The sequence below is a fragment of the Branchiostoma floridae genome, chromosome 18, assembly GCF_000003815.2.
Source record: "Branchiostoma floridae strain S238N-H82 chromosome 18, Bfl_VNyyK, whole genome shotgun sequence".
Classification (NCBI taxonomy): Eukaryota; Metazoa; Chordata; class Leptocardii; order Amphioxiformes; family Branchiostomatidae; genus Branchiostoma; species Branchiostoma floridae.
In genome coordinates, this window is record NC_049996.1 from 5,975,782 (window position 1) to 5,995,531 (window position 19,750).

At 44.7% G+C, this 19,750-nt stretch overlaps 1 protein-coding gene across 1 annotated transcript; it reads right to left on the bottom strand.

Annotated features, from left to right (window-relative positions):
- Window positions 1-4,120: 4,120 nt before the first annotated feature.
- On the bottom strand, window positions 4,121-17,224 carry LOC118405579. The gene is made up of 5 exons (XM_035805128.1): window positions 17,074-17,224; window positions 12,265-12,400; window positions 11,136-11,321; window positions 8,661-10,137; window positions 4,121-7,394 (listed from the first exon to the last, which is right to left on the bottom strand). The coding sequence occupies exons 2-5, from the start codon at window positions 12,362-12,364 to the stop codon at window positions 4,595-4,597; spliced, it is 4,563 nt and encodes a 1,520-aa protein (XP_035661021.1). The 5' UTR covers window positions 12,365-12,400; window positions 17,074-17,224; the 3' UTR covers window positions 4,121-4,594.
- Window positions 17,225-19,750: the final 2,526 nt, after the last annotated feature.

A 19,750-nucleotide genomic window follows, 5' to 3' on the forward strand; every position in this document is an offset into this window, starting at 1 on the left:
GATTTTGGCTGCGGTGAGGAATTTTCTTCTGGCCGGCCGACTCCCCTAGCGTACTTTTGACCCTATTTGTCCTATTTCTACTATTAGACCACCGCTACACCAAGGTTGATATAAAAAGCTCCTTGGATACACGTAGCCTGGTGGAGCCTAGGCAACAGCGCCGGCAGAGAAGTTTCATTTGGCCACAGCGAAGCTGAAATGTTTAAAACTTCTCTGTCGGCTCAACTCCTTCCCAAGCATATATGACACTATCCGATTCTTATGCCAAAGCAAGATCTGCTTGGAGATTAATGAATAGAGGGGGCTTCCGTTATGGCCAACGTGCGTGGAAGCTACGCCCTAGTGAAAATCGCTGTGAAAATTATTTTTCTGCTTCCCCCCAAAAAAATGCTAAAAGCCACTACCAAGGCCAAGTCTCTGAAGGAAGCTGACTGAATACAGTTGTTGTTTTATAGCTTGGCGACGTAAAGAAAACCAGCCGGAGCCGAACCTCTGCTTGGAGAGTAAGCCTGTAGATTTGTCGAAAATCGCCACATCATAAATGTAGACACCCTTGTTTTGGTTCTGTGTGTCAATGTCAATTAGCGCGAACTCCACGTGACTTGCCATCGGCATGTGCAGGGTCTGTTCCCTGTAACAATTCATTAGCGGTAAAGCGTTACAACAGGTCGGGTGAGGTGTGGAGTAAGGTCTTTCCCCAAGGTCATTAACATCACAAGTCAGACAAAAATGCTTGTTCAATGCGCATGGGGAGAGTTAAGCGAACAAACGGCACGGGTGTGCAGTAGTTTTTGATCGTGTTGTAGGAACACCGATACAGTAAGGGCTAGGAAAAACGTTGTCTTTGCTAGCCTCCATAGCAGGCTCTTTGGGGCCTTTTTTGGGCTCATATTACACTTTTGCTGGCCATTTCTATTTGTACTCGGTCGCTGATTGCTGGCGTTTTCTGATTGTTGGCCTCCAACAAGAGAAATGGCCAGCAAAAGTGTATTGTGAGCCCAAAAAAGGCCCCCAAGAGCCTGCTATGGAGGCTAGTCTTTCCGAATACGGTCCTGAAAAAAGTAGGTTTGGTAGGAAGGGGCTTCTGTTAGCTCTTTTTTTTAGATTTCAGTAACTGGCCAATAGGTAAAATTTCCAATTTAATGTAACAAGTTGCATTTTCAACATCATATCTCAATTATACAGTTTGTCAACATAAAAGGGGAAAAGGTTTGTTTGGTCTGGTTATGTCCTTGCTGGTTTATGTGTCTTTTTCTGTTTGATAGGTTAAATCAAGGAGGTTAGATTACACCAAGGAGGTTGAAAATACCTCTTTTCAACTTCCTTGACAAATTATTGATGGGAAAGTAGTCTAGCTGTACTAGAAGGTTTGGCCGGCCGCGCAGTAAGGGGGGGGGGGGGGCATTGACCTTGACTCAATGACTGACAATTCTACTATCCCCGCACCCTCGTAGGACGGCCTGGCGGAGGCTATTAAATGGAAAAGTATATGTTCGTCGCCAGCGGTCGCTATTAAAGGAGCTAGCTCTCGGTTGCGGAAACGCATTTTTCATCGGCATAAGGAAGGAGGTTTGAATTTAAACCTCCTTGGTCAAAGCAAGGAGGGTTTTTTTCAACCTCCTTAAGTCCTTGGACCGTTATATTAAAGTGGAGGAACTTGTTAGCAGGGGATACAAAATCAGTGACTGATATAGACGAGAATAAATCCTTAGAGTAAGACAAACGAATATGTTGAAATGAAATATACAAAGTAACTGAAAACTACAAAAAGCTATGTTTTGTTTAAACAATGAGGTTATAATGCAGGGCCGAGTACTTCTAGTCTTCTCCAAGCAGAGGTTACGGTGGGGGTAGTAGTGCTGGGATTTCTCACAGCTGTTCCCCCTACTCTCCAAGCAGAGGTTGAGCCGCGCAGATATAGTAGTAGTCGGAAAAATTACACCGGCGCTCCTCTTGACCGTCAGCTGTAAGGTCACGCGCATCACAGACCAATTATCAGATACACCAAAACAATACCTAAATGTTCTAAAAAAACATTACAAGGCATGACGGGCTCTACTGCAAAACTCACACACACACACACACAGACACACATACACGCACACATACACACACACACACACACACACACACAATACCATTTACAGCCCCCATTTTCCGGTCTTTGCCTGGTTTTCTCCTTTCAGTGACATATCATAAAGTTCTCATTAATAAAACAATGATATATAACTTGATAACCTTATCACAAATTGCAGCATATGCAAACGAGGCCTTTGGGTAGTTTGTCCTTGGTGACGGACAAAGAGGTTAAAAACTTTGAAAGTTTGGTCAGTGTTTGTGTTTCCGATCGACTTTTGTCATTGCAAACACAAGAACATATGGATATTAAACTGTGGTGATATTTGATAGTAGTATGCTGGTGAGCATATACTAGTAGTATAAAGCATATATATAATGCACCCCCGAGTGGGCCAAGGTCCCTTGCCTGCGGTCACACTGACGTGCGACCATTTGCGCCTGAAGCCCAGATGAGCAGGTTATCGGCAAAAGCTGCCAGAAGGAAGAATAGTTTGACACTTTGGGCTTTCATGGCTGGCCGAGGAGTCCTCTCCTGAAAAAATTATTCCACTTTTTTGTCGAATTTTACGATCACAACCTCCATTGAGTCCGTAGGATCAGGCTGCGAGGAGGGTTATACCGCACTCTAGTGGCCGACTCCCTCTCCAGCTTTATTGCAAGCTCATGTCCGTAGGCTAATTACAAACAAAATAGAGCAGTGGTATACATAATCGTATACTTAACAAATAAGGAAAATGAAATTTATTTGAGTAGATGAATTAAAAGGTTTTGACACTGGGGAAGTGGTGTGGGTTTCAGCTGCACCTAGCGACTTGGTTCTGTACTGCCAGAGTGTTTTCATGTCTTCAATCTTTGAGAGATGATTTAATGATAAAAAATAATAATAATGCATCTTGTGTATTATTTGTAGCCAGTAGGTACCCAATTTTTAGTAATATCTTCATGATTTTTGTGTGCTTAGGAAGCTGTGAGATGAAAATTGTGTAAATCTTAGTAATTGTGTAAATCGACATAACCTGGATGCAAAGATTTCATCATTCCAGTGTTTGAATTTGTTATATTTCATATTAAGAGCAAGTGGATCCTTAGATATCAATGTGGGAAATCATAGCCTAATTTGCACAAACAATAGAAACATGGTGTGGTAAATGATGGAATTTCATCCTTTTATGTCTTAGTAAAAGGCAAATATCATCAAGTATGATTTTGGTGAAATTGTAAGAACATTCTGTCAAAAGATAGGAGACTCATATTGAACACGACTTTTAATGGGGGTAAATGAACAGTAATTATAGAAAAACGTACGGAGACTTGAGGACTTCCAAGTCTTGTTACTACTGTAATGCTCGGCTCTGTTGACTTGATTATATAGATGACATCCTGTCAGAATCTGAAAACTGATGCGAGGGTGCCGAGAAATATTGGACCCAAGAAAGTTGACAGATATCAATTATCACTTACACCACTTACGCAGAGTGTGGTATACCGAACAATAAATTCTTCATTTTTCTTTATTTTGCACTTCTTTGATTTGAGATTGACTGAAGCATTCTATGACATAAGTATTTGTTTTCCGATATTTTTTTGCGATCTGCGGTATCATCATCATCATTTATTTCACAAGGGTATATATCTGCTCCTCCTGCAGCTTTGTTGTACAATCTACAGTTTGGTCAAAAACGTTTTTTGTTTAAGGGACGAAAATTGGTACTCTCCAAGCAGAGGTTAGGCTCTGGCTGTTTATTAAACATTTTTTTAGTGTCGTTTCTAATGGTCTTTCTATTTTGTATTGTATCTTGTATTGTTAAAACCTATCGAGGTTTCTATTTTGTATTGTGTCTTGTATTGTCAAAACCTAACTGGTTGGCGTATTTAAAAGAAAAACGACAAAATAGAAAGCCCAATAAAAAATGACAAAAAAAACAGCTGGAGCCTAACCTCTGCTTGGAGAGTAGAAAATTGATGTCATCTATATAATGGAACCAACATTGCCCTGTGCGGATGTTAACATGAATTAACAATGGAGTGATGGCTCAATTTGGTGCTCTTCAAACATGCCAAGCTGATTTATTTTACAAATAGAACTTTTACAAATTTGTATCACAATTGTTTCTGATAAGGCACAAAAGCAGCCGCAATTTCAATCTACACCTTTGTGCACTTAAGAGATGACATGGGATCGAGACTGTTCAACTGGACTCACAATGATCATCATCTACCTACAATAGGCAAAAATTGAGGTCAATTTGGCTCCCAATTTCATACATACATTATAAGCACAATGATTGCAGAAACTTCAAATTTTGAAGCCATATCTTATATACAAGCATTTGATTTTTTTCTAAATATGTCATATCAATACTTTATTGGCCAACATGGTTAAATCTTTGGTACTCTATCTCAATCATTCAGAAATAGTAGTACTAGTTGGGTTTCAGTTCTTAAAAAGTCATTGATAAGGGTAATATCAAAACATGGATATTTATCTACAAATTACATATAATACAGCCACTCTCTAGCTTATACTACAGATTTTACTTTCTGGTTTCTTTAGAGGGGAGCTGATTGGCTGAGACCGGGCGCTGGCCGCCCGTTTCTCTCGTGCATTTGCTCGGAGCTGCTCAGACTGAACCCTGACAAGCTGGTCCTGCAGACTCATCATGATGTTCTGGTTTTCCTTCAGCGCGTTACTCTGAATGGTCAACTCCTGACGAAGGATTTCTATTTCCTCTTGCAGCTTTCGTTCCCGTTCCTCCACCACTTGTTGCTGTTCTTGTTCCAGTTTCTGTTGCTGTGCTTTGTAGGTCTCCTGTACCTTCTCTAACTGTTCTTCTGCACGCTGCTTCTCTTCTTTCAACCTCTCCACCTCTGTGATCAGGGTGTCCTTGGTTTTGTAGATAGGTTTGGCGACAGACTTCCCCAGCCCCCCCGGGGGCTCGCTCACGGTTGGCACCAGTGCGCCCGCCCGACCACGGCAGCGGCCTGCACGCAGACGGTTCAACGGTCGCTGTACCCCCGGCATCGGGCCGACCCGCTTCATTCCCTCCTGTGCACGGTATGAAGATGGCGGCGCCAGTTTCCCTTCCTTTGTGGTTACAGTGGGAAGGGACAGCTTCTTCCTAGCCTGATGATTCCCCTCGCTGCTTTTGGTGACCTCAGACGCATTTCTGAGGGCCACTGCCATCTGTTCCGAAGAGTCCGAGCTGGAAAGGTGATCCAGTTCATCTGCTGCAAAAGTGTCCACACTACTCTCAGTAGACACACGTTTCATCTGAGTCTTGTCCTCACCTAACACCAGAGCTTCTTTTTCCTTCGCTCTGCCCACCTGAGGGGAGGGTTTAGGGTTCCAGTCAGCTCGTATAGCTTTCATGCCGTCCTTACTCTTCAGTTCTTTGTTGATTTGAATACTTGTTTCTACGGAGACAATGCTGTCATTCCCGGAGGCCTCGGTCTCTGTGAGCGCATCATCATCGGTGACGCCGCCATCTTCACTCTCATCTGCGTCTTGTTCGTCCTGACTAACGAGCGCTGACGTACTCAGCTCGTTCTTGATCCAGGTCGGAATGGTTCCCTGTGTGTCGTACTCCGAGGCCTCGGAGCTGGTGTACTCATCCCCCGCGTCATTGCTAGAGGCTGAATGGTGGAGGTTTCGAGGGGGGACCTCTAGGTTTGGTCCCATTTTCTTCTTGAAGGATCGTTTCTTCCGAGTCCTTTTGCGTGGTGGGGGTGCGGCCGTCTCTACCTGTACAAACAGGTTTTGTCCGTGAGCCACGACATGAGTCAATGTGAGCGGGATGGGCTCGGCGCCAGGAGTCCCGCCTGTACCGATGATGGAGTCACAGCGTAGGATGGGTGTGGGAGTGGTGATGAGCTCTGTCTCCTTCTCACCAATATTGATGCTGCCTATACTGCTGTGGGAACTGTGTCTTTTGGCAGACCTACCTCGTGTCTCCCTACTGTCTACACCATCTCCACCTGTGTTATCTGCATTCAGGGAAGAACTGGACACTTGCCTTTGAACAGAACCTACCGAGCTGACAGACAGTCTGTTAGTATCCTGTGTCGGAGTGTGTGCTCTAGATTCTACGGCTATGTTATTCACACTCCCAGCACTGGTGATAGAGATGTTGCTAGAATTTCTGCGATGTCCGATCGGCGCGTGGTCTTGTTCTTCACCGGCGCCCGCTCCTTCAGCTGATTGGTTGTTGTTTTCTTCTGGTTTGTCCTTCGGCCGATAACGGGTTCCCCAGAAGAACAACGCGTTCTCGGAGTTGATACCCACCGCGGTGAACATGTCTCCACAAGCTAGCATGGTGACTGTCTTGTCTGATATACTAAGATCTTTGACCTCCATGGGCGCGTCTCTAGGCTTGGTATGGCCGGTCCCCAGCTGACCCTCCAGATTCCTGCCAAAGGTGTACACCTTGCCAGGCTCCACCAGTACAGATGTGTGGTGTGGCCCCACCGCCATGTCGATGGCTCTGTGGTTGGTCAGGGCTCGCACGACGGTGGGAACCTTCCGACCCGGAACTTCCACCTTCTGCAGCAGGTTTTTCATGGCTCTCAGGAACCCCTGCCGATGGTTCAGACCGAGTTTATTATTTTCGTTGTTCCCACATGCCAGCACACTGCCCATGTCTGTTAGAAACATGGTGCCGTCCACGCCACACTTGACCTCCCGGATGAAGACTGGCTCGCTGATCTGGACCTCCTGAGGGGAGAAGTGGTCCTCCTCGTCCCCCAGGCCCAGGCAGCCGTGCTTCCCGCGCCCCCACGCGAACACCTCCCCGTCGCTCCCCACCGCCACAACGTGGTGCGGCCCGCAGGAGATGGCACGTACGTCCACACTCAGCAGGGGCTCGATCAGCCGCGGTCGCGAGGCGCTCATCCAATCCCCATGCCCCAAGCAGCCATTACTCCCATCTCCGCAGGTCATCACGATCCCGTTGTCGCTGACGAACACGCTAAAGCCGTCTCCGCAGCAGGCACGCACGATCGACTTCCCCTTCAGGGCTTCCACCATTTCTGGCTTGCTACGACCCAGAAGGTCCCCATGGCCTAACTGACCTTTGCTCCCCTCCCCCCAGGTGTACACTGCCCTCTCCATAGCCACCACGACCATGTGTTCTAACCCCACGGCGACCTGTCTGATCTTGATCTTGGCAGGAAGCTCGATGGGTGTGAGTGTCATGGCGCACGTGTCAAGGTAAACCAGCACAGACCGGGTTCTGCGCCGCTTGCAGCTGGCCAGTTGTTTGGAACCATCCAGGGATGAAGACAACTCATCCTCCCACTCTGTGGCACCCTCCTCATACCTGTACAATACAAAATTACCAAAACATAAGATACCTCTCAGAAAAACTGTAGTACCAGGAGTTCATGCTTCCACAAACTACTGTAAATGCAGAAACTTTTGCGGTGGTTTAATGGTCGCAGTTTTCGCGGTGGCTGCGAACTTAAAACCAACGCAAACATTTTTTCCAGGGCAGTTAGAGACTACAGTGCATGGTGCTACCACGAACTTAAAACCACCGCAAAAAGTCCTTTTTCCCACTAGCGCGAAATTAAATCCCCGCAAACTTAAATGCATTTACTATTGTAACAGTGGTGTTCAAGGACTGCTAAACCGAAGACGCCTAACGGCTTAAGCCTTTATGGCCGAACGGTTTGCACGTTCGATTTGTGATCCGGCTGCCCGGGTTCGGCGCGGGTTCGAATCCCGGGAGTCGGGGTGTTGTTTCTTTCTGTTCTTACTCGCCCCTCTGGTTGTTTCACTGGTTCCCACGCCGGCCCTGTGATTAACAGGCTAGTATGTGCCACACAGGGATGTCGATCTCGGAGATTCGAGGACGAATCTTGAAAAAAGAAAAAGGGGGAGTAGTGTAACAGTGGTGTTCAAGGACTGCTAAACCGAAGACGCCTAACGGCTTAAGCCTTTATGGCCGAACGGTTTGCACATTCGATTTGTGATCCGGCTGCCCGGGTTCGGCGCGGGTTCGAATCCCGGGAGTCGGGGTGTTGTTTCTTTCTGTTCTTACTCGCCCCTCTGGTTGTTTCACTATAGCCAAAGCTCATACTCTTCCCTGCCATGAGATGCTGTGAATATATTTTACGTTCGCAGTGATTCAGTTTCGATAGAAGGAGAAAGTGGAGTAACTGTTATTCATGGTGGTTTTGAGTTATGATCTAGCACTATATAGTTACATGCTGCTGCAGTAATGACAACATTGGGTGCAAGTAGCTACTCATAAAGGGTGCTAGAGACGGACAGGACAGTTGCCTCCAACACATCATAATAGTGCACAATGTTAACTATGTATATGTAGCGATTAGATAAGGGAGTAGGTTGGTAGAAGACAGAACAAAAGAGGTGACAGTGCAGTGGTAGATTGTCTGAAACTTTTGATGGCAAAAGTTCCACACACACACACACACACACACACACAAACACACACACACACACACACACACACACACACACACACTCAAACTTTGCTGCCGCCACCTCTGCAGTGAAAACCATAAACATAAACCTCTGCAAACTAGAAGGTATTTCCAGTATGAGCTTGTGTATGGTTTACCTTGCCATCAGCTCTGGTAACCTGTGGTACAGCAGCTCATTAGCAGATGGTCTGTACTGGGGCTCCCGCTGAAGCATGTCCTGAATCAGATCCTTAAACTCATGGCTGTAGTTTCCCTTCACGGGGGCGAACTGCCCGTTCATGATCTTATTGACCAGCGCGGGTAAATTGGAGCCTTCAAAAGTTCTGTGTAAGCATGCCATCTCGTACATGATACAGCCCAGAGCCCAGATGTCAGACTTGTCGTTGTAGGCTTTCCCCTCGCACATCTCAGGTGAGATGTAATAGGGCGTGCCCAGAACTGTGTTAGCACCATGGTTTGCTGAAGTCATCATTTTGGAAATACCAAAGTCTCCAACTTTGATGACACCTTCCTTTGTTAGAAAGATGTTGGCTGTTTTCAGATCCCTGTGTAGGATGTTGTGTTCGTGGATGTGCCGTATTGCTGCCACTATCTGCTGGAACATGAAGAGGATCTCCTTTTCTGACAGCGGAGTTTCCCTTTGTCCGACATATTTTGCAAGAGTCCCGCCATCTGCATATTCCATCTCAATCATGAGCACCCCATCCTCCTCAAAGCTATCATAATACGTGATGATGTTCGGATGGTCCAACATTGCCAGGACTTTGACTTCGTTCAGAGCCATCTGCCTTTCTGATGCTGTTAAATCGTGCATGTTGATTTCTTTCAAAATGACTAGAGAATCGTCGTCCTTCTTGCGGTACAATACTGCAGTACCGTACGCTCCTTTCCCCACCGTCCTGATCTTTTCAAACCCGGCCAGCGTCTGCGGACTGGAGCCGCTCAGCTGTTGCAGCTTCTCCTCCCTGAAGTACAGCTCACCAACTGTAGTGGAACTGTCTTCTCCTATTCTCTGCATGCTGATTTCTGCCGCTGACAGATCTTTAGCCATTCCCACGGACACTCCTAATAAGGACTCCATCTCCTGTAGTATGGTCCCACTCTCCACACTCTGAACAGCACTGCAGGCCAGGAAGTCCAGTCTGGCATTCACAAAGGACCTGTCGAGGTGGTTCTCTACCAAAGTGCTGTAGAAGTCACGGATAGAGGATTGTTCGATGATGTTCAGAGAAGTCAACAGACGGTCCGAACACACATAAATACTCCCCCCTGAGCTGTGCATCACACAGGCAATGCTCTCCACCTTGATCCCCCCCAGGACTTCTGCTGCCTGCTTCAGGATGCCATCCAAGGTGGAGTTCTCGTAGTTATACCTGATGACATGTACGTTGGAGCGAACTGATGTAGCGATAGTGCCACTGTTCTTGGCACGTGAAGAGAGAAGCAGCAGTCTGGGTGGGTTAGCAGAAATGTTCTCTTCAGCAGGAATGGTGGAAATGGTGGACTGGCTACCCTGTCTCTGCGGAGGGTACAGGACTCCCACTGATGCGAAGAGTGTGCTGTCAGCTTTCGTATCATCTCTGGTGACTTGTACGTCCACTGGAGGTCTTGTGCCTGAATACAATGGGAAGGTGTTAGTCAAGGTTACCGTACATTTTCTACCAATACATCACGGGTAGAAAACTTGCATTAAGCTTTTAAGAACTTGATGCCTAAATACCCATAGATAGATTAGATAGATAGATTAGATACTTTAGATAGATGGATGGATGGATGGATGGATGGATAGATAGACAGTTAGATAGATAGATAGATGGTGTTTATTGGGAAATCGCAGTATCAGAGTTCCTTCTGTACTGAATTACATCCAATTTACAAATGTTACAAATTATCTGGATACAAAAAGAATTTACAGAAATACAAACCATAAGTAGTAATACATAGTGCACCAAAAGGAGTACCCATTACGCACAAAGTCTTGGTAGTTAAAACTGATAGAGTACATAAGTATCCCAATGCTCTATATGACATCTTGACACCAGTATGATATACAATATGGTGTATTTCGTGTCACGCAGGGCACCAGCCCTACCGCGGGTAGGAAAGCCCAACAGCCAGAGGGTGATCCGATCCGTGGAAGCACTGGGCCCGAGACTTGTATCTTATTTAATTTGTCATACCCGGGGATTTACCCACCGTGGCCGGGCACCCCAAATAATACATGTTGAAATGTGAAATGGCCAGTTGAAAATTTGTTGTCCTCAAACAAAAATATGGTGTACATGCTCAATCATTGACCATGCAGCACACAGCGTATTCACAGTGCATTCATTTATTGGAAGCCTGTGTGATATAGTCTCCAAGCACACCCTATGGTGCCTAAAGAGATAGTATCAAAGCTGGCAAAGGAGTATAGCCGGCCAAAGGGAGTCAAACGGGCACCTGGTGCCGCTATACTAAGTCCCTTACCAGCTTTGATACTATTTCTAGGGCACCGTAGGGTCTGCTTGGAGACTAGTGTGATACAACCAGAGCCCCATGTGATTTGGCAAGTTATCGGCAAATCCTGATCAAACGCTATCGTGAGCCAGGTATGACGTGAAGGAACTCACCTGTATTATTATATGCAGTCCCTGTGGCCTTCTGCTCTCCTGTGCCCTGACTACCAGCACTACTTCTCCTGGAGGCTGGAGTCTTGTCACCTTGTCCACTCCCTTCCTCCCCCTTGTTGTCAGATGCTGCACCTGTAGCTGCAGCCGCATCTCTGTAGGTGCTGTCAGCACTGTTCCTGGGTACGGCTACAGCAAAGTAGTATATTGGAAGATCAGAGGTAGTAACAGAGAATTAAATGATAGGGAAAAGACTGACCAGAGATAATTTCTTCCTAGTCAATCTTCATAAGGCCGTGCATTTTCAGTCCTTCGTCCTTACCACAGTTGAGAGTTTGCATGCCCTTTTCCCTAAGTGCAGCCAGCTATTTTCATTCTCCAATCATCGTAGATGACCCGCTCTAATATTGGGATATGTGTGAACTCACCATCCCACTTGTAATTCTGTCACCTCCTGCCAGGGGGCACAACTTTGTGCAGAAAAGGTAAGACCACCTTTTCTGGTTTTCCTAGTCTCGGGACTGGACAGCTTTATCTGATAATCCGTGCCATAACACTTTCTTCTGGATCGACTTCTCTATTATAGTATTAATCCACCATGTCTTAAGAGCACAGTATTAGGAGGCACAACCCAACCCTCTTCTTCCACTGCCTTATAGTTATACATCCCAAGTTGTGTTGAGTGCCTTTCCCATGGACAGAACGTCTACCCAGGAATGGCACCGGTGACCTCTTGATCTCTCATCTGCTAGCAGGCCTCAAACTACCTTTTCTGCATACCTGCACTGGTGCAGGAAACATTAAAAATTACCGGCACCAGACAATTTTTACTTGCACCACTCTAAATTCAGGAAGTATGGATCATACTAAACTTGTTCAGGAACTATTCTTTTTTTCTTTTATACTTTATAAGTGGTAACATTCATTGCAGCTAATAGCAATCCACACATACCTACATTATAGGACATTTATGTATAAAACCCAGTACATGGACCAGTGCAGGTTAGGTGCAGGTAGACACCAGAAACAGCTCCAATTTTACCTGCACTAACCCGCATATGTAGGTGGTATTTTGAGCCCTGGCTAGCCTATCCACTCTGCCATTTAACACAACCAAGTTTCTTGAACTCACCTGAAGATGTTTTACTGAGTTTTTTGGAGTTGGCAGAGTTGCCAGCCTGCCGATCTCGAGGGTCTCCACTCCTGGTCCTGCCAGCTGTGTTGGATGCCATGGTCGGCCCACCTTAGTCCATAGTAGCAGGGCAATCCTAAAATACATAATAACTCTTGTAAATACTGTACATCTAACATGGTGGGAGACAAAACACATTTTATTTCAAAACTGTTCCTTCTACAATCATGAAAGAAAAGAGATTTTTAAAGGGGCCACTAAATTCCACCCAAATTTCGCTGCGTTTTACAGACAAAAAGAAAACTAGCTTCCTCCTAATAGCTGGCAACATAATGTTTGACATTGTTGTAATAGCTAAAAGTGGATCTGAATAAAGTCAAAGTCAAAGTCCTAGTCCGAACATCACAAAACTCACACATTATCATAAGAAAAGGTGGGATTCTTCATCTTCCACTGTCTCAGGAAAAGAAGATGACCCCAATAAGTTACAGCTTAGAGTTAGCTTTTAGACCAGAGTACACACATTCTATACTGTTCTACACTATTTGTCCCCTTTCATGTTACCTGCAATTAGCCCTTCAGCATGACTTTGCAATATTTAAGCTATAAATATCCTGGACTAACTGGACTGATCCTGTCGTTTTGGCAGTATTTTTTTCTTTGATGGATTTTTCTTGTTTTCGCACTCGCGCATTAGTTTTGGGGTCTCCAGAGGATGTCATCCATAGTTTGGCCTTGGGCCACAGCAAGTAAATTTTATGGATGACATCCTCTGCAGACTGCAAAAATTGTGCGATAGGGCGAAAAAACAACAAGATGGCTACATTTTCAAAAATAGGCACCATAAAGTTGTGATGAATGTTGTAACAAGAATTAAAGGGACAAATCATGGTATCAGAGCCAACAAGGCATTCATTCCTGTATTCAAGACATGTACTGGTGTGGTAAAAGTGACACTGGTGTGGTAGACTGGCATCACCAACAAAGTTGGTAACCACACTCATGGCTTCCACACTGGTGTCACTTTTTGTCATTTCTACAACTACAGTCCCGGGTACCTCGCAAGTGTCACTTCTACAAGTACAATTATTAGGCTACAATACAACATATTTGCTCATTTTGGTACTTTATCGTCAGTTGGCCATCCCTGCAGAAGAAAAAAATTCTTGTTTTTTCTTCTGAAATCAGGCGAAAATTAATGCGCGCGCTGATGTCATCCATAAAATTTACTTACGGGAAATCAAAAAATGCCCATGCATTATGAAAAGAGCATGCTGACCCTCAACAATGTCACTACTAGTAGGTTTCCCAGGTTTCCTAGGATACCAACAATAATACATTACCGATAGGATGCCAATATGCTGTGCTAGGGAAGCCAATATTGTTCTGTAGTACCATTGACACAATTCATTATGCTAAGAAATGACAAATAAAATTCACTTCAATATATAATATTATATCGGGAAATATTCTGAATAAGGCTGTATGATATTGACATTTACATCCCCACATTCACACTGCTCGAATCGTTGCTCGAGAAATTTCTTACCCCATTTAGCCAGAATGATTTGTCAATAATCTACACAAACCAGGAAGGACTTCTACTATAATAGTGCTATCTTTGATAAGTGTGGCGGGTTCTTTTTTGTGCCCGGAGTGGGGCTCTCCCCAAACACAGGACCTCAATTTAATGTCCTATCCAAGGGACGGTCCAAGCCGAAGCTAGCCAGTGCAACTCTGGGGGAAAAACGTGTTTACTAGAAGTTTTCTCCACAGTCAGGGCGAGGGGTCTGCCTAAACACCACAAACGACTCTAATATGCAGTGTATATGGGGCAACAACCTTGTGTACACTCTGGAGACATTGTTTTTACATTTATGAATTTTTAAAAAAAGGCAGCAAGTCCTACGTATTCACCAGTTATTTCGAGTTAGTCCGGTTTCAAGATTAAAGCAATTATTGGCCACCATGTTGGATCGTACTTGCTTGCATTTGAGGCTGAAAAACACTTATTATACAAGTTTTATACGTTGACAATGATAGAATAGCGCTATGCTATAATCTATGAACCAACAGCTTCCATAGTTTTGTCCTGTCGTCTATGGAGCCGAGGAAGGTATCGAGAATTTCCTCATGTAAACTTCTAGCACGGGCGATCCAACATGGCGGCCAAGAATTGCTTTGATCTTGATACCAGCGGATTAACTCTAAATAACAGGTGAATACTGAGGAGTTGCTGCATTTTTAAATTCATAAATGTATAAACATTGTCTCCAGTGCGTCACACAAGGTCGTTGCCCCATGTACACTGCTTATTAGAGTCGTTTGCTCTGGAAGATGTTGGGGAGCAGTGCCGAACATCCAATATGGCTACCCGGTCGGTCATGTTTGGTGACATTTCGGCCAATGACGGCCATAAAACGTAACACTTGGAAACGCTACCGAAACGTCACAGAACATGACCGACAACACTTCGGAAGATTTTTGGGAGCGGTGCCGAACATCCAAGATGGCAACCCGGTAGTAAAGACAGTGAGAAATGTTTGTAACAGGTTGCATTGTGGAGTACTTAAAGGGATTTTTGAAGACTGCTAACACTGCGGTGCATTAGGCAAGACTCCAGGGTAGCCAGGGACGTGCAAAAAAAAAACAAGGAAGAGGGTATCTTCTTGCAGCAGATACACAAAAACCGTTAGGCCACACTGACTTAATTCTATGGATGACATCCGCGCGCGCATTAGTTTTCGCCTGTTCTCCAAAAAAAAATAAAAAATTCACCTCCTCCAAGGCTCCACACAATCCCGGAAATTGCCGACCCAAAGGGCCAGCATATGTCTGTTTGCTGCAAACTCCCCCAAAACGTGCTAATTTTGTAGTACATGGTGCTTCTGCACATGCGTCTTGCTTTGCCGCGAACTCGAAACTGGCAATATGACCATGATATGACTACTGTCCAAGCTGAGGTTAGCTGAGGTATTTTTCAAAACCCTCTTTTAGTTGTTTTTATCGGACTTCTTGATGTCTCGCGGCCGAAAAGAGAACAGTAAAAAACAGAGGACCCATGATAAAAGCGCTTCCAAAAATGTCAAAACAGCCGGAGCCTAACCTCTACTTGTATAGTATGATATGACGAACACACCATCAAAATGCGTCAGCATCAAAGGATGGCAATATCGAGGGCGTCAATATATTGAATATCGGTTACTTCAGCAGAGTCTGCTAAGATAAACAATACAACCTACATGTGCCTCCTGCAAATAAAGACTTGTTTCTTTTGATACACCGTGTTCTGTGATTCAATTCATAATACCAGCCTTATATGGTCCCATGGTTTAGCAGCATTTTTTTTATTTGCTGTTTTTTTTTTTTTTTTTCCTCTCACATTAGTTTTGGGGTCTCCAGACGATGTCATTCATAAAATTAAGACGGTGTGGCCTTATGGCAAATGGGGCTCGCCCCGACTATGGAGAAAAACAACGTCTATGTATTACAAGTAAACATGTCGTTTTTCCCCAGAGTCGCACCAGCTAAGCCACAGCTTAGGGTACTGTGAAGTGAAGTGAGGAAAGTCGTGTAAAGTGCCTTTCTCAAGGGCACAAGATCGGTGACATGGCGGGTTTTGACCCTGGGATCTCTTGGGCCTGAGCCCAAAGTGTTGCCAATTACGCCACGCGATTTCATTTATCAATTTATTTTTACCACATTTGTGAAAGGATTGACATAACAGTTGACTATTACCTTTTCCAGATGTCAACGGTAAGGTTTGTTTGTTTGTTTGTTTGTTAAATCCACTCCACCGGTTCTGTGCCTCTCCCAAACATGTAGGACCTCCGTTTAACGTCCTACCTAAGGTGAGCACCTGTAAAAGTCCCTATCTGTGGGCCGACCCTTACTGAAGCTAGGTACTCATTTACACCTGAGTGAGCTGAAGTGAGGAAAGTCGTGTAAAGTGCCTTTCTCAAGGGCACAACATCAGGGCACATCAGCGGTTTTAACCTGGGACCTCTAAGGTTTGGGCCAAACACCTTTAAGTTACCGATTGCGGCACACCATGCCACTTTAAAAATCATCCTATTCCTTATCTTACGGTGAACTGTGGGGGACCCAATATACCCTTAATATTACACATTGATACCTAATGATGTCACATACAGGAGAGAAGGCGCCAGCCTGTTGTGTCTCGATCTTTACTCTTCATAGCCCTGAATACTCTGTATGGTGGACGTTTCTGCTTCTTCTATCTTTCACATTCTGTAGCGGGTCATGTAACGCTAGTTCACCTTTATCTGTGAGGTAACTTTTATCCGTTGTTTTTACAAAAAAGCTATTTTGGGATGTCAATGCGACGGACGGTGGTTTTAAATTGGAAAACAAGCTGTATTTTAAAAATGTTGCACTTTCAAACCACTGTCCATCCACTTGATATCATTTAATACCCCCTGGTTTTAAAACAGGGAATATAGGTTACCCCACGGATAAAGGTGAACTTTCGTTAATGTAACTAAAACTAAAAGATACAGTGAAGCAGAAACGTACACCACTACAGTCGAGTATTCAGGGCTGGGTGATAGTGTTATGTTGCTGCAGCACAGACACAGGCACAGGTTCTAAACATTTTCGACAATGTAGGGCAAGCCCTTGATATGGGATGAGCTGTTGGGATAGACGAAGACCCAAAGGACCACAGCAAAACCCTGAGCTGAGATCACCTCAGTTCTGTAACTATGCTCACGAGAACAGCAACAACACAACACGCCACACAACCGACCAAACTACACATGTCCAACTCCTGCATGCCACACGTCTTACCTGATAAGATGCTACTGTGTAGTTCACCACCTTCCCTTCTTGGCCATGACGTTAAGAGGCGGCCCTTAAGACCAAACCTTCATATGGAATCTCCGCAGACTTCGCAACAAGAAGAGTGGCAAACTCAGATATTCGGAATGTGAAAACAAACATGGCGACACATTTGATGGCATCGTAACCTCAATACAACAACTTTACTTTTATAGTATTTATCTCCTATCTTTTAATATAAAATGTTTTGTTAACCAATACTAAGTTGGAAACATAGCAATAGAGGTAGGTTTTTATTAACGTGTATTTATTTATCGCCTAAACGTACTAAGGTAGTGTGATTTACAAATAAGTGGCTAGCTTTACAGCTTATTACGGAAGTAACAGGTGTTAGCCCAAATGCATGCTGGGAAAATTTAAAGCAGATGTGGGGCAGAAGAAAGCACCACCGACTTGTCGAACTGAACTACTAATAAAGTAGAAGCCAGCTAATTGCACGTCGGATAACCGCACACTTAAGTCAATTGCACGGAATCCCAAAATCCCAAACCGACTCCCATTCACTATATTGTTATAAAGAGACGCCCGCCCGCTAAAGGCCGTCAAACTCAAAGCCGGCATTACAATTTGGGAGACAACTTGCCGTGACATACTCAATAAAACTAGTTCTCTATTCGTCCATTATCTAATTACTGCGGGAAAATACTTCCTTAGGGAGAAAATATTTGCAGTGGTTTTAAGAAGTCTTTTAAGTCTAAAAGTTCTTGGCATGCTGTCGGAAACCACACAGCGACTCGGGTCCTACAGACGGACATAGCAGTCGCTTTTGGCGAGGCGGTGCGGTACTTTCCTGATGATCAACTGTCAGTGCCACTGATCTAACCGTAACTACCCTCTGGATACGTAGTACAGTACAGTGCAACGTTACTATACCACCATAGTGTTGGCAGTCAAACCTGTCTTTAAATAGCATTAGACTGCATGCCCGTAGCCAGGATTTTGGTTGGGGGGGTTCTTTTTTGTAATTGTGGGACCATCACGCCAAAGGCGTGAGCTACCTAGGGGGGTCCGGGGGCATGCTCCCCCGGAAAATTTGACCCTCTGAAATGCCATTTCCTGCATTTTGACGGGCAAAAATCGCTTGCGAAGTTTAATGGAATTTCTATTAAAGGACAAGGCTTTTGCGTAAGTCTTTGAGGCCAACTCCCTCGACATATTTTCACCATGTCCGACACTGAAGGCGCGAGGCGTCGCAATGGAGGTCCGGGGAAATTTTGAAATCTGGACCCTCTGAAAAGCCATTTCCCGCAATTTCTGGGGCAAATTTTGCTGATAGACTCACTACGATTGGCTGAAATGTCTATCAGGGAAAAATGCAAATCAGTCATGCCTTTGAAAAAAGATCTTGGACATGAAAAAGTGGACCTTCGAGTCTGAAAAAGCGGACCTTTTGAGCGTGTGGGGGGGTTCTTCCCCCCCCCCCCCCCCCCCGAACCCCCCCTGGCTACGGGCATGGACTGGGCACTGGTCTGGGCTGACCCGTGAATCATCGACGTGTCGCAGTGCGCAGTAAGCTGTAATTATGTACTGTAATGTATACAGTATACGGTCCAACTTTGTAACTTCGCATTATTGCACACGCCAGATAATTGCACGTAATACGCTGGCAAATTGCGTGTGCAACGGTTTCTATTGTAAAACACCTGGTGTATTATTTGCAGCCAGTAGGTACCCAATTTTTTTAGTAATAAGGCTGATTTACGTGCTCGAGGCACCTCCTCGCACACGGGACCGCCGTTTTGCGTCCCTTCCGAAAGATGAATTCGTGAATTCTGCGATGAGCGAACTGAAGCAATCAAATTAAACGTCACACAAGATATGTAAAGGCGTTAGTTATATTCATCGGTTTCGTTAATACAATAATCTTGATAAAGTTGAAACTTAATATAACTCCTTCATATAATCGCAGGCTGTTATGTAACAAAAACAGTAAAGTTATAAAATCTAAAACAAGAGGATCATGAATTCATGATTTAACCATTTCGCACCTATGACTAGCGATTAATGGACGTCAAAGAACGTGGCGACTCCCTACAGGCTCGGTGACCGCAGACTTGACTCCTCTGGCCGGACTCACCTAGCGTACTATTGACTCTATTTGTACAATTTCTACTATTTGATCAGCGATCCGCAGAGCCTGATAAAGGCTATGACGACAGGTTTGACATCATATGTTGCAAAAGTGAAGTGAACTGAGGCGCTCACTAGTAATCCATAATGGTACTGCAGCTTTGGGACATGTCGACAGGACTGTGGGCAACACAGCACATCTCCAAGCAGATTTTGCGTGGCATAAGATAGCTATTGGTATCATAAGCTGGGGAAGGAGTTTAGCCGACAGAGGAATAAATTGGTCACGCGATTTTGATGGTATGATTGAATAAAGGAAAAAGAAGTCTGTTATTAGCGTCATTTATGTGAATTTCTTGTTTCCTTTTTCCAAATCACATGTGTTGTAAATAAAGGGTATAAGGGTAAGGGTAGTGCACTATTTGAGGGATCAGCGAACGCCGCAGGCGCGAGTTCCATTCCCCCGGAAAATGTTGAAAATTAAACCTTTATCAGGAAGCCCATGTAGCATTTCCTCATCAAGTAAGCAAATGATGTAAAGTTTCCTCATTAATGA

What these genes read in the sequence shown, in the direction of transcription:
- LOC118405579 (XM_035805128.1), bottom strand. Translation starts at nt 12,364, where the DNA reads ATGGCATCCAACACAGCTGGCAGGACCAGGAGTGGAGACCCTCGAGAT. An exon ending in ACTCAGTAAAACATCTTCAG is followed by an intron (nt 11,322 to 12,264) that starts GTGAGTTCAAGA and finishes ACTTTGCTGTAG; the next exon opens with CCGTACCCAGGAACAGTGCT. An exon ending in TTACCAGAGCTGATGGCAAG is followed by an intron (nt 7,395 to 8,660) that starts GTAAACCATACA and finishes TGTATTGTACAG; the next exon opens with GTATGAGGAGGGTGCCACAG.